At 42.2% G+C, this 14889-nt stretch overlaps 2 protein-coding genes across 3 annotated transcripts; one reads left to right on the top strand and one right to left on the bottom strand.

Annotated features, from left to right (window-relative positions):
• Positions 1-1011: 1011 nt before the first annotated feature.
• LOC124405246 (mitoguardin) lies at positions 1012-13824 on the bottom strand. 2 transcript variants are annotated; one of them, XM_046879985.1, is made up of 9 exons: positions 13658-13824; positions 13380-13530; positions 13119-13247; positions 3933-4123; positions 3659-3805; positions 3423-3535; positions 3162-3330; positions 2838-3071; positions 1012-2623 (listed from the first exon to the last, which is right to left on the bottom strand). In XM_046879985.1, the coding sequence occupies exons 1-9, from the start codon at positions 13751-13753 to the stop codon at positions 2306-2308; spliced, it is 1548 nt and encodes a 515-aa protein (XP_046735941.1). In that variant the 5' UTR covers positions 13754-13824; the 3' UTR covers positions 1012-2305. The 2 variants fall into 2 exon arrangements, with proteins under 2 accessions (XP_046735941.1, XP_046735940.1); XM_046879984.1 differs by having other exon boundaries at positions 13119-13262; positions 13658-13823.
• On the top strand, positions 6087-11233 carry LOC124405248 (protein unzipped). Its single transcript, XM_046879987.1, has 5 exons — positions 6087-6514; positions 9226-9460; positions 9548-9939; positions 10010-10344; positions 10431-11233. Exons 2-5 carry the CDS (start codon positions 9226-9228, stop codon positions 10951-10953), a joined length of 1485 nt encoding a protein of 494 aa, XP_046735943.1. The 5' UTR covers positions 6087-6514; the 3' UTR covers positions 10954-11233.
• Positions 13825-14889: the final 1065 nt, after the last annotated feature.

The following is a 14889-nucleotide window of genomic DNA, read 5'->3' as shown; positions in this document are numbered from 1 at the left end:
AAATAACGACAGTAACGTTTCCCAAAATATTGAGAGAAACGATGCCAATGAAAAGATTTCTGCAAATAACTACAGTGAAACTTCCCAATAGCGGACACCTTCGGGACCATAAATCTTGTCCGCTATAGAGAAGTGACAATCAGTTTACTGCATCAAAAGTGTTTATAATTTTAATTAATAGAAAAACTAATGCTGTTGAGGCAGTACGTTTGAACAGAAAGAATATGCCAAATGATTTTGTCGAAGCGAAATTCAAAAATTGAGAATGCAGAGTGAAAAGCTGAAATGGAATACTGGCATTAAAATGGAAAGATAAACGACACGTTTATATCATTTCTACAAAACACGAATCAACAGAAATTACTGAATAATGTAAAAATCAATTCAATCCTACTTCGAAATCAAAGTGTGTCATTGAGTACAACAAAGGAATGATCGGAATTGATTGGCAAGACCAAATACTAGTGTGCTTCTCTGTTATGAAGGATGTCGAAAAGTTTTCGTTTATATGTTTGATATTAGACTTTTTAACTCCTACATTTTGTTCAACAAAATAAATACTAGAAGAAAAACAGAGGCACTCACTCTAAATATAGAAATGGAATAGCCGAATTATCACGGAAAAATGTACCGTCACTAGAATATAAACGACAATGATGATTTTGGAATGGAGATTCAACACAGAGACTCCACGTGTAATATTGGGGTCATTTTTCCAAGCATATAGACCCAACACAATCAAAAACAAAGTCATCAAGAGCGTGTAAAGTTTGTACAAGACATAAGTAAAAAACGTAGCGAAACGACATGGGAGTCCAAAAGATGTAAAGTTGTATTACATGTATCAATATGCTTCAAAAGTACGATTGAAGCTTAATAATTTTCTATTAGATTTTTTTAAACATTTATAATTTAAAATAAGCGTTTATTCAAAAATTTAAATAAAATATTTTGTTGATTTATTATTCATTTCAAGATAATAAACATTTTTTGTTTACTGATGATTTGTTCATAATTATTTATTAAACATCTTAAGAAATTGAACCGATTGTATCTTACACATCTGTTTACATATTATGAGATGTATGGGATTGGCACAACTTCGAACGTTTAGCCGACCAGTGAAACGATTCGACGAGCAACCGACCTTGCTGTTCATTATAGCATATACCATCGGAACTTAAATTGTTGGGCAAGGGGTTAAGTTTCGATTTGATTGAAATGTCTACATGCCTGTATATCAGGCGGAACTACATGCCGCAAACCCCCCGCTTTACTCTTTGCCTTCATCCTTTTCCACGTCTCAAGGGATGCTTGATTTTTCAAGAATTTGAATCTTTTGTCAGTAGAACGAGACGCATATTGTATTTTTTTTTTTTTTGCATCCTCTGAAAGCAACGCTAATTATAGAAACCCTCAATTTGCTGTCCTCGTTGAGTCGTTCAGTCTCATTATGGCAAAAGGGTTAACATATTCGGTGATACATGTATTCAGGTATCGTTGTTTCTATATCAAATGAAAATAAAATCTGGAATGTTGATATTGTCTGTTCGATTAAAATCTAACGTCATCACATGAAAAATCTCGCGAAAGAATAGTGATGAAGAATAGGTCAATCAGGGTCGATTTTTGATTAAGGGAAAGGAAAAAGTACAAAATTGTATTTTGTAATATAAAGTCAAGATTTTGTCGTACGCTTGATGCAATCATGTACGTACGTATGTTACATACGATTTACTCAGACCTATATGTATATCTATGCATGTATAAATTATATATAATTATACGCGTTGAATAGAAATTGCTATATCAATCAGTTTGGTGCGCTTTGCGTGAAATATTATTAGCATTTTACAGAATACCTTTTGCTTCGTTTTTTACTATTATTTACAAAATTAAAGCAAACTATACGCTGTTTATTTGTCCTACAAATAACCCACAGACTAGTCGGCACCTTTACTAACGATAATGAAATTTTCTTCCTTCATTCCGAGATAGTAAATCTTTTACCCTATCCACAGCGACGAACGGCATTCACCGTCGAATGAATTATTGCTACATAAAACTAACGAGAAGAACGCCACAGATCATATTTACCATTCTCTAGGAATTCATCGTCGTCTATCCTTAAATGTACGTAACTTTGAACACACGGTCAAACATCTACGGGTGAAGCAAATTACCCGTTAATTGTATAGTCGTTGTACCTTCACTATTAAGGCGGTCAGCCCAGTTATTCGAACGATAACTCGTTCCGGTTAGTCTAATCAATTACAAATGTTAAATTTCTATAATGCAGCATTTTTTAACAACCTTCCAGTGAAAGTCTTTGATTTATGTTACCAACCCTAGTTTTTATTTCCCTAAGGATGTCCTCGGCCAGCTCATCGACCGTGGTATAGCGAACTTTAAAAAAATTGAATATGTCAACAAGAAACTCGACGACCTGCTCCCGGAAGTAGTAACAAGTAGCACGAAGGCTGCCCTCAGGTCCTAGGAAACCCCAGACCAAGACCGGTGATATTTGTTCCGAAATAGAATAGAAATGTGCTAGGAAACCCTTGTTGTATTTGAGCATCTGGCGCTTTCCCATTAGCACTGACCACACCGCCGTACCTATGGCCTGTAAATTGATTATCCCGTTAGTAAATGCATAATGTTAATATAGATGCACCATATTCAGATAGATTAAAGGCACCGCTCTTCTACACAATCGTATCTGAACAGTGTTCCCATTCCCGGTTTTCGCTCGGCGGATGCCGTTACGCGTCGTGTACACAATAATTATTTTAATAGCGAAACGGAAGGTAATCAGCTGTGGCTAGAAGGTATTATACCGTTTCACGGAAACTCGCTGAAATCCATCGGTTCTGGAGTATCGCCTTTATCGAGGATGGTGGTTTCTCGACCTCGTCGAAAGCGTCAAGTAGTATAAAGTCGATCAGCACGTCGTAGAAGTTGATGCACTTTACATTTCGCCCCGAGAGTTCCTCCTGCATCATACTGCGCTTGCTTGGATCCTGAAGAAAGTCGAGCATGGCTTCGTAGTGCGTTATATACTCTTTCGGATCCTGTGGAACAAGAAAGAGAAAAGCTTTTCGTTGATATTCCAGGCTGGATGTAGGTATATGCGGCCTTCATGAATATACAACAATACCGACCCTATCCGCGTATACGATCAGATCAGTGATCAGCTGCCTTCCCATGTCAGCTATCCACGAGGCGGCAGCGGGCCAGGCGAATAACCTGGAGAAAGCCTGCCGCAGGCAGTGGACCTTGGCCAGGTACTCGACATCGGAACCACACTTAACCAACTCCGTGTGTAACTTCCTACGTGGCAGCGACGGAGATGAGTGAAAACGCGAAACGATTACAAAAAGACGGGAATGAGACATCGTGGCGAAGTGGGAGCGTTAATTTACCTGCAAGGTATGCCCTTGTCCTCGTGTTGCTTGAGCGCCGTATGGTACAATTTCTGCTTTTCAAAGTGCGGGAAGAACTCGGAGAACTCCTCAAACTCCCGAAGATCCGCGACCTACAATCCGAGCAATTGTCGTAGGGACATGAAACAACTATTATTTAAATATTAACTGATTTTGCAAAAGGTGCGTTGAGTACAATTTGTACGTATGCATCTCCGCTGACGGGCGTCGCTTACCCCGTCGCGGGCCGATTCAAACGACTCGGGGGATGACGCCGCGTCCTGCTTATCCCTGAGGGTGGAAGACGCCCGAGTTCCTGATACGGACTGCTTCCGGCTCTCCTCGCTGCCTGCGTCGCTTTCGTTACGGAATAGTACGGAGTGCTGTGGAATACAAAACAGGATCGTGTGTAACGATGCAGTGAACTGATAGTAGCAACTGCACTCAAGGTGCCCATAATGAGTAATGCAGTGTGACGATTGAATGAACTTCGAATTACGACGAGCTCACCTGATCTATAAAGAGGAGCTCGGCGGTGCTTTGTATGTGGTAACCGAGGTCTAGCAGCTCTTGGACATCGTGAGTAAACGCGGCGTCGGCCTTGGAGGGTAGAGCAAGGGCATCTCCGCAGTTCAATGAGGAACTGAAAGCTGTAAGGGCATCCTCCCAGCAGTATATGGCTCGCTCGAGCGCCTCGAGTCCTGGAAACGTGCCAGGATATCAAGTCTCAAGAGGGAGTATTATAGGCGAAAATTCAGGAAAATGGGACAATTCGTTATCTAACAATAAGTTGGAATGCCATGTGGGATCGTTGTGAAGCTCGGCGACCATTCTTCTAACGAAGCGCATAAACGTTGTCGAAAGACCGCAAACTTCAGATCACTTTACTCGATTTCATGAATGGTTGAAAAGTCTCGTAAACCTTTCTGATTTTAAGTTTGTTTCGTCCCAAGTAAGTTCACGTTTCCTGTATCTATACAGTTCGTATAAACGTATTTTACTCCCAACTTAACGGCAATGGCCACTATATTTATCTGAAAAACGAGACGAAAGTAGTACTTTTCTTCAGCATAAGCATTTTTCAGTTTTTCTGGTTGTCTTGCTTTTTTTTCGAATAAATAATATGTAAAGCCTATTATTCCCTTAAATTACACAATGTACTATGATATGCGTGATATCAATACCGGTATGCTAAAAAATAATTACAGGATCAGGGATACTGTTTCGGAGATGATCGTAATACTTTGCGGAGTTGCGGTGTTACAGATGAACGTATACCTAGTTCGTTTCCCTTTAGTCCCGTTATACTCTGGAAGATAAGTATACTTGCGTCCCGGACCTCTATAGTATATATAGGTATGTACATGAGAACAAGTGTAAGAAATGAGCAGAGGCGATTGGCGGACCAGTCAACGATGGTTGAACACAATATTACAGTTTTTACAAACTCGTCATGAGAGATAACGGTAAAATATATAGGTATAACTACTGCCGTGACCCGTGAATCTCGTCTCTCGTACTCCTATAACAACTATGACGGTAACCAGAGCTAGAGGGATTTATTCCGGCGTGCGAACGTGAAACGGTGCGATTCTCTCCGTGGAGGGCAAAACGTACATATGTACCTAGCTGACGTAATCATCTCTGCGTATTATCTGCTGTCGTTTTATTAGCGGGTCGACGCCAACCGGTTGTGAATGTTATACGGTTACGTTACACGATGCATTCCGTTCACTGTTGTATTCAACGCTCGTTCCTTCTCCGCCGTTTCGCGTATATAACTCGCTGTGTCACATTATAATCTGTACACGTGATATACCTTCTATATACTATATATATACACATACATATATGCGTGGAAAATACCTTGATCAGGGAGATCGGGTATTGGGAATCGCCGTCAAGGTCCAACGTATATCGTAGAACTACAACGACGGCGTTCAATCTCTAATCAAAGGCACGCGGGCCGGATACAGAATCCTTCGCGGCAATCAGACCGTCCGAAACATAATATCCAATTGACGCCGCGGGTGCGGCGGCTTATGTGCAACGCACTGACAATAAGTGCATTGAATGCATCCCATGTTACTGCTAATCCGTACCTACGCATGATGAATTATTACATGTGTATATGCTGTATATGGTATTTGCAAGCTATGCAACGCGTGTAAAGGTATGACTGACAGGGGGTTGCATCCCCTGCAGAAATACTCTGGCGTGCTTTTAGCGCATGTGAACCTGGTAAGAAGGTGAAAACGTTCGATGATGAATCAGGGGATGAGGGGGGAGGAGGAGGGAATCCCGTGTGCCTGTTCGCCCTTGTCCCTTGTTCCTTGGTTCTGGTTTTGTGACCAACATTTCCCATCCTCCTCCTGCTGCTACTGCTGCTGCTGCTGATGCTGGTGCTGCAGGGGAACTCGATCTGCGTCAATAACGCCGCGTTCGAGTGACGTAATCCTCCCCAGTTTTGTTATTGGAGGATGTGTCATCCAATGGAGAGGGTATGTTGGCGGCAGCTGAGGCCAGGGCCGAAATGCGGAGGGAGAAGGAGAACAAGAGGGTATAGGAAGAGAAGGGGAGAGAGAAGGAAAGCGAGTGGCCAATGGGGGGAGAGAATAGCGGCGACGGCGTCGAGGTCTAGCCGTTTGTTTTATAGTGGTGCACCTCGGTCCTCAGTCGACTGGCTTCTGGTCCCGAAGACGTTTGTAGTAACAGTACAGTGCGTATTGTACCGAGAAGAATAGTTGTGCCAGATTGCTTTTTCACCCAGCGTTGTTCTCCTCTAGAGTTTTCGTTTCTCGTTGCACTCGTTGCTGAGCCATACCTGACATACCTCGTCGCCGGGCCAAGTGCCAATCGGCACAGTTTGTGTTACACCGTTATTTCGGCACAGCTCTCACCTGCCTTGTATCTGAATTTGGCATAATCTGCGGAATGACCAAAACACCCGGTACATCGTTGCAGGGTGACGAATTATGAGCTGTGTCCATTTCTGCTCAGGGGAACCGCGTCGAAGAAGTCTTTCAGTGTGCCATTAGGCTCTGACGAACAATCCGGATTATAACTCCTATGCTGACGAGGGATCACTTAAAGTAAGTATACAATGAATGTGACACAAAGATCGGAACCGCCTGCGTGCTTATTGTACTCCTTCTACTCCTTCATCTCCAATTCTTCTGACCCCGCGCGACTTCGCTCTGCCGGCGTTCTCTTTCGTCTCATGAATTATGGAAAGACCGAGGCAACGCTTAGATCTCGAAATTTCGGTTAGTTATGCGAGGGACCCCAATGAGGAAAAATTAATTATCGTCGCATTAGCACCTCGCGCATACCGGCGACCTTGAACCAATGGACTGCGTAATCGTAGTATCAATACATATACGGGTTCCAAGCACAGCCCACATAATGTCCGCGTACACGGTAGCAAAGGGAAAACATTAATGGTTTCAATCAACCATCCTTGCCAGAATTGATAGCTCCGTTTGATATGTCACTATCCGCGAAAATCTGCCACTAAAGACAGAGTCATTTACAAATTGGTATCTGTGGCCGCTCCCGTTCGACTTTAATCACTGTAATGTCTGCGTACGCGTAGAAGGCACTCAAACATTAATGTTCTCATTAAACCACCCTTCCTAGGTGACCTGCATTTTGCACTCGGGTAATTTCATTCTCACAATCCTGTCATACTTGAACGTGGAAAATCCGTCCCTAAGGACCGAGTCATTCGCAGATTATAGTTCGTGGCCGCTCCTGTTCAATTTTAATCAGGAGTCGACCTTAGCTCACGGTTATTGTCGTTAGAGTTGACGTGGATGCGTGATGAGAGTGTATACTATACCACAAAAGCTCAACCGCGTATAACGTTAATTAGTTAATTAGACATAGCCTTCCGAAAAATCAGCCCCATTGCGTTGTTAGCAGCGACCGAATGAGAAAACTGGAAGCTCTGTTTCGTAAAGACTATCGTACGTGATAAAGCTCTATGCTTCATTAGCTGATTGTCTAATACGTATAGGTAAAAAACTGAAACGCAACGAAACACAGATTGCCGCATTAATGAGGCAAAGTTATCACCCGGGGCATTTCGAGGCGAGCCGGCTCTAAATTAGTTTGAAAAGGTGATGACGTATACCTGCAGGGTATGTCAATAACAACGAAATCCAGGGCCGTCATATATACGAGGAGTACCCTCAGTTTGAATTACACCTGTGTCAACGATTCTGCATATTTAATGAAAGTCTAAAAGTTGGGTACAAATTCACGGTTTAGCGCAGAAGGACTCTATCAGTCGATATACGTACTTTCTATTTCGTCAGAGCTGTGAATCCCAGTGAGCAGGAGGCGAGAGAGGGCAGGCTTACATTTATATGAGTTAACTTTTAAACGTGTCCGTATCTATGTACACCTAACGCGTATACCAGAGAGTCACGTTTTGCCCTGTGACCACGCGTGCTCCTCGGAATTTATGCGGTAGAGAAATAATTTAATTGGCTGCTGCATCATCGCCCTTGAATGTTGCGACGCCTGACTCCGCGGTGAGTCGCTTGACGTTTTGAAGAAAGTTATTAAATCATCTGATAATTTGACCAGTCCCCGACATTGTTCGTATAATAAGCATGTGAATATGTTTGCGTGAGTTCGTGTGTATGTGTGTGTGTGTGCGCGGGGTTTGATTCGGTCGATATTCCAGCAAACGGGAGGGGTATAGAGTAAGAAAGAGAGAGAAACGAAAGAGTCAGATGAACGTGTCGTTTGTCTCGCCGGAAGCGGTAAGTCACGGGCTAGTGAATTCGATGAATTATAACAGATTTTCGGAATCAGGTATTATGTACACCAGTGCGATGACGAATTTTAGGTACGCGTTTGTACGAAGAGGCAAGTTGCTGCTGCAGCACGTCGTGAGAAACCCTGCTCAAAGCTATGCGAAAGGAGTGCGCATGTAATGAGTAAATTTTGCCAGCGGGCGTGTTTCGTTTCAAAACACTGCCACCGGCCGTAAGCAAGGCGATGTACGGAATTATCAGCATCTCTCGCCTTTCTGCACTCCACATTTTTTTTCTCGTTGACAATTGTAGTATTCTACCGCATACATCTATAGGTACCTACACGCAATGCGCATGATGTGATTGATATCTCTTATCCATACCACTGACAAATTCTAACAAGTAGCACGTATAACGTACAAATTCGCCCGGATCATCAATCATAGATTAATTGCTAGGCATATTTACGCCCTATAAGAATCGTACGTAATCGCAGGAAATATTTGGACAAAATTGGCCCCTCGCTTCGCGAATGTCGTAACCCACAGCCCTATACACGTAGATAATCTACGATCGTGTACGTGTGTATGCATATAATCTAGCCGTGGCTCTATGGAAATACGCGACATTCACGTAAGCGTGCTGTGATTGCTCCTGAAGCACCGCGAGGCTGCAACCCGCCGTGCGGGCGTGCATTCAGGGAAAAGAACCCCGCGGTGATTGGAGTGGTAAGACGTAGGGAAAGACGAGAGCGCCGGCCGCATCTTTTCAACTTCTCCTTTTTCCTCAAGGTACGGGGCGTTATCATGGTAACGCCAGGGTACCCCGCGCACCTCCTCGCCAATGGCGCTGCACTGAGAAGTCGCCAGGCGATCGATAACGCCGAGCGCCACAATGTCGCACGTCCGGCGTTAGCCGGTATACCTATACCTATACAATGCGAATATACACACATGCTGCTCAATGTGAATCCCGTTCCACTTCGTGTCACATCACACATCCGATATGTCGGTGTGCTCATTCTTGCCACTTTGCAGATGATTATCACGAGCAAAAATATGCGCGGACCGGTGAAACCGGTAGCGTTTGCCCTAGTACAGCTGATATTCCTGGCCACCTTTGCATTCGGCGACAACAGCGTTCACGTTCTATCGTCGTTTGACCAGCTAGTAACTTCTAGCATACTCAGATGGTTGCCTCAGAATCAAGTGGAAATCGAAGGGAACAACGACCTCGTTACTGGGGGCCTCAAATTCGCCTCTGGATCGGAAGGTGCAACGCGTCTCTTCTTATAACGCCCACATATTCAAGTCCCGTGTATCGTCAGGCATCATTTTTCATATACATTTTTCCATACAGTGGATTCCAGCACAAACTCGAATCAAACCGAATCGAGACGGATATTTGTCTGTCGGGCAATTTACAACGCTATTTGGGTGTCCGGAGGCCAGGTTGAAGGTGAGACACGATGCGTCGTCACGCTTCTCGGCAACGTACATTCATACCACCGGTACGAACTTCTTGTGAACGTTGAGAATGCCGCGCGCCTCGAATGGCGCTACTGGGATAAATTCAAACCGGTACCCGAGATAGGTTCCGTCGCGACCGGCGATGTTGAAATGACCTACGTAGCTCGGCACGAGGGACCAAAGCAAGAAACCGACGTTGCAAAACATGGCGTCAGCTTTACCCACTACATAGGGACGTACGACCCTCGCGACAATCTCGGCAGCATGACTTACGTAAAGGAGGTAAGAACCGTGTAAGAAGGTGTACGATTTTAATACATAAGCACGAACATACATATCACTCTCATTTCAGAACGGTGTCCAAGACTCGGCAAACTCCGGCGAGGTTCTTGTCGAGTGGGAGCCAGTATCTTACGAACTGAAATCGGTCAAGTTCAAAAAGTTCAAAGATCGAATTATAAAACGACAGTCTCAGGTACTCGGCGAGGCAACTCTCAGCAACGTTGGCTCATATGCGGTGACCGTCGCAAACGCTTTTGCTTACTCTTACAACTATTCCGCACACTGGGGACATGGACAAGCGATGCTCAAAGGACTGAATACCACGATCACCCTTGCTAATAATACGAAATTACCAGACATACAATGGGGTAGCCAGGTGAACGAGCATCGCGAAAGCGTTCACACGTGAGTTTTTTATCTCCTTCTGGAATCGACCTCGCTGGTTTATTTTGAGTATATGATAACTTGACACACGTTTCTGTGATTTACAGAGTGAAGAAGTACCTCGAGCCGGGTACCGCGGTGAACGTTACACTCAGGGCGAACTACACAGACAAGGAACTTCCCTACACGGCAGAGTTGACCTCGCATTACAAGGACAAAAAGAAGATACCACGCACGATAGATGGTGTTTATCGTGAAGAAAGCATGATCGATGTCAATCCTGATTTCGGACCTATTTACTATCTGGGTAACTATTCCCTGGTCCCAACGACGACTACGACAACGACGACGACGACGACGACAACGGAAAGACCGCGCTCGCAATCTGATATCGAGGGTCGACAAAATCACAGCGAAAAAGACACCGATGACCCCAATTTTAATCTGGTTGTTCCACCAGGCGGAAAGGGTACAACAGAGATGCAGGCCGATGACGGTAGCCCCCAATCCCTAAAAAATAAACTCGAGGGGCGAGGCAGCGCTCCTTGCATAGTTTATCCCGAGCTGTTCATCCTTGCCGGAGGAATCCTGGTCGCCCTCAGCGACTGGTTCCATGCATGGGCGACATGATTATCGCGGCGACGTTTATTGTCAGTATAAAATACCATTTAAATTCTCGTTAACGCAATATGTAGTATATATATCACTCGTTAATACGTGGGAACGAATTAATTTTACATCGCTACAAGTTTACCGAATATGCATACGATGGCGGAAATTTCGCGGAAAATGAGAGTAAGAAAAACGAAACAAGATGAAAACCTTAAAAATAAACTGTTCTCTTTGGGTATGTTACGAGATGGTTCCTTCTAATGACGGGATCTCGGTGCTGACATCCGCTTGCCTTCAAGAAAAAAAAGAAAAAAAGACAAAGAAAAGAAAATCTTGATATTCAATATGTATAATAATAATACGTCATTATTTAGCTTATTAGGAAGACAAAATGATTATCTATATCCATCATGAGCTAGTCTCATAGTTTACCAAGTACAAGCAACTTCAGTCCAATGGATTATGATTATGTAAATTAGCTTTCAACAACGGTTAATGACGAGGAATGGAGAAAAGAAAAGATGAACAAGTGCCGTTCAACTTCCGACAAATATTCATTACATTCCACTATTCCCACTACGCTCGTAAATGTGGGAGGGAATATGAATAAAAAACGTATATAATAATAATTTGAAGATAGGAAGAAAGAAAAAGATGAATAGAAATCTTAATCAGCTATGCTATATTTTTGAGATGGCCGTATAATTTTACACAAGTTTCTAAGCTAAGGTTTGTAAAAGAGCGTCGTGAGTTCGAGTGAAATGGACTTACCTGGGATATTCTATATACCTGTAGAATGTAGTAATATATACTTGTCTTTTCAGCTGCCAAGCCTTGCTTGGTAGGATGTAATTTATTATGTTATCACTTGTTTAATATTGGTGAGGATTTTTGTACAGCGTGTGTGGCTTGTAATCCAGCTAATATAGTTTTTATCTACGCATTATACTCAAAGCGTTAGATACCTGATGGCAGGTACGGTCTGACCGCACATACTTATTTCTAAGTATTGTCGGCTCTGAATCTTGAAGCCGACATAACGTCTTTTCTGTATTTCATTCTTCAATCAAAAGTGGGAATACCAGCAGTACCAATCTGATAATATTATTATAATAATAATATCAATAATAACAGTGCTGCTTCATATAAAAACACCAAGGGCGTTTCCTATTCAGTTATGTATATTTATTTAAGTACTCGTTCCCGGCTTTTTTGCTGTATTGTACATTACCGTGTATATATAAATGCAATGTATATATCTATACAAAAAAGTCAATAGTTTTTTTAATTTCCTTCCAACTCGTGTCAATATATTTGCAAGATTTACGACTGTACAACGATTATCACTTTATCCTTTTCCAATAAATTCGTTAGGACAAGAGATAGTGACGTTGCCCAACTGAAGAGTCTATTTTAAAATACATCTTTTATTTTTCCATAATGACTCATGCCCTTGTCCTTCCATCTATAGAGTGCATATTTCTCGAGTAGAATCGTGTCATACTAGATAGTTTCTTAGAGAATGAAGTTTGACTTGCATAAGCGATATACTGTATTGCTCTGAACATAAGTCGAAGTTTTTGACTAATAAAATCACGAATCATGAAGAATCAGTCTGCAATTTTTTCGAACAGCATCAGTCTGAAGTATCAACATATTAAAAATGAGATATTCATATAATACGTTCAAGTTTTACTGACGTAATGTAGGCAAGAAAATGCAATATTAATCAACAAATCTGCCTGTGATAATAGATCAATTCCCCATAAAATTCTACTTATATTCAGTCTACAGTAGAATTCCTATGTATTCGAAGCTACGGAGCTGAGAATTCTAAGAACCAGAATTTACGGGTTACCCTCACTATCAAAATATTCATCCAATACAGACTCTGTCGCTGCTGTGTTTGCTCTATGCATTGTGCAGTAAAGTAGATGCATTGAAAAGCGGAAAGAGGAGGAAAACAACTTCCCTTTCAAAAAAGGGGATGCCGAATTTAAGTGGTTCAAAATTTATACCTCTTGTGTTTATACCTTAAGTGGAAAAATTGTGGGTCGACTTACATTCAGACCAATACTGTAATCGTCATTCTAGGAGTCATTGTTCATGCTGAAATTAATTTTAAATCACTAAAGGAAAAAAAATTGGTCCAACTCTACGTATTGCAATTATGTACAACTTACCGAGTACTCCGTATTGTTGCGGCGTAAGCTTGACATCACCGTCTGGGCCACCTGGAACTGACGAGATCAGAGAGGCTCGGTCACTGACGTGACTCCGAGTACTAGCTTCGCTACGCCTCGCCCAGGATACTTGGGATACAGCATCTTTTTTAAAAATTCAAAGGTGAAAATCGTTTAAAGAATAGTTCACACAATGTACTGCAACAAAGCGACAATGGTAATTCAAATGTTATTTGACTAGAATAAGATTAAAGATCTTACCCAAGTTTGAACCCTTTCCGTTTATGTACTTATGTCTCACGTCTCTGGGATATCTTCTAGCAAAAGAGGCTGGATGTCTTCTGCGCCTTTTCAGAAATTGGGCTAATCCACCCAACAAGAGAGTTCCACTTGTTAGGCAAATAATTAAAATCTGTAAAAGCAATAGAGTAAGCGGAAGAGATAATTATATTGCCCCAACTTCAATACTTATGTAAGAAAACTAGTAGACGCAGACAATTAACCCAACTCTTTGAGCCAGACTACGCTCGCGCACCCACCTTTTGCGTTCGGGATAAATTGATCGACGGTAGTGTAATGACAAACTTGGGGTTAAATTGTCCGATCATATTTTTCACATTGAAAATCGACATCATTAATTAATTCTTGATTCATATATCATCTAGACACAAAAAACAAACACTAATGCCGCACCATGCCTCAAGGAGGCCGTCTTGCGCGTCCGTGTAGCAAGCCCACAGAGCAAGCCCGATTCTGCCTGCTCTCCGCTCACCGGTACCTCACCCGTTGACTGAAGATATATATGGATATATACCTCACCCATTGACCCTCGCCCACCGTTTAGCGTTTAGTTCTTTGAGGTGTTCTGTTTACGTTGTTGCGCGGACTTTATCAGCAGGCACGAACTACTTAGGTTGTACCAGAATAGAAACTTAGGAGAATATCCGTAACTTTACACTCGATTAGAAAACGCTCCATATCATAGAGAAGCTAATTTTTTTTCAATTATTTGTTGGTCGTTTGCTGGTGTTTGACATAGTGACTTCCCGACGTTTGATAGTTAATAAAACAAAATCAGTTAGCAAATTTAATTAACGTTAGCCCCTTATATATTTGCATTTTGGGATCAGATTTAGCTCATCTGCTTGTGCGGAATAGTTTCTTGGTGTTTATTAGGGCTTCTCCAACCTTTAATAGTCCCCCAATTACCTGTAAAAATTGAAACAATATTCCCTCCCCCTTCTGAGCACCTGTCCTAAAAAAAAAAAAAAAAAACCGACTGTAGTTAGGCACTAGTTCCGAAAGTTTGCCCAATCCCAGCGCATCTAGATTGTGATCGTCTCTCGCTAACTGTAAATTACATTCATATGTAATTTCCCGTACATGCGATTGTTTGTTGGTCGCTCGTTGGGGTTGGAGCAAGTTGGGCATTTTTTCGGTCCTAATGTATTTAATTGACAGCAGGACCTCATTTAACAGTAAATTGCGATGAAAGTCAACTCTCTGTACTGGTAATCGTTTGTTGATCGATTGTGGGTATTTGATATGGTGAGTTCTCGTTGTTTGATAATTGAGCGATTATTCGTAAAAAATGAAAAGTTATATAGACTCGAGGGTATCCAGTCCTACCGCATCTAACTTACTGCAGTTTCCTGTTAAAATGAATTGCAATGAAATTCAATTTGCCGTACGGGAAATCTTTTGTTGATCGCTTGCAGGATATTTGGTAATGAAATCCCCCAAAACAAAAAAGTTAAATGCGCTAGGACTG

The sequence above is a fragment of the Diprion similis genome, chromosome 4 (genome assembly GCF_021155765.1).
Source record: "Diprion similis isolate iyDipSimi1 chromosome 4, iyDipSimi1.1, whole genome shotgun sequence".
NCBI lineage: Eukaryota > Metazoa > Arthropoda > Insecta > Hymenoptera > Diprionidae > Diprion > Diprion similis.
This window is presented reverse-complemented; position numbering and strand designations above follow the sequence as displayed.

What these genes read in the sequence shown, in the direction of transcription:
- LOC124405246 (XM_046879984.1), bottom strand. Translation starts at nt 13,753, where the DNA reads ATGATGTCGATTTTCAATGTGAAAAATATGATCGGACAATTTAACCCC. An exon ending in AGCTCCTCTTTATAGATCAG is followed by an intron (nt 3,806 to 3,932) that starts GTGAGCTCGTCG and finishes TGTATTCCACAG; the next exon opens with CACTCCGTACTATTCCGTAA. An exon ending in GACAAGGGCATACCTTGCAG is followed by an intron (nt 3,331 to 3,422) that starts GTAAATTAACGC and finishes GCTGCCACGTAG; the next exon opens with GAAGTTACACACGGAGTTGG.
- LOC124405248 (XM_046879987.1), top strand. Translation starts at nt 9,226, where the DNA reads ATGATTATCACGAGCAAAAATATGCGCGGACCGGTGAAACCGGTAGCG. An exon ending in GCATGACTTACGTAAAGGAG is followed by an intron (nt 9,940 to 10,009) that starts GTAAGAACCGTG and finishes CTCTCATTTCAG; the next exon opens with AACGGTGTCCAAGACTCGGC. An exon ending in CATCGCGAAAGCGTTCACAC is followed by an intron (nt 10,345 to 10,430) that starts GTGAGTTTTTTA and finishes TGTGATTTACAG; the next exon opens with AGTGAAGAAGTACCTCGAGC.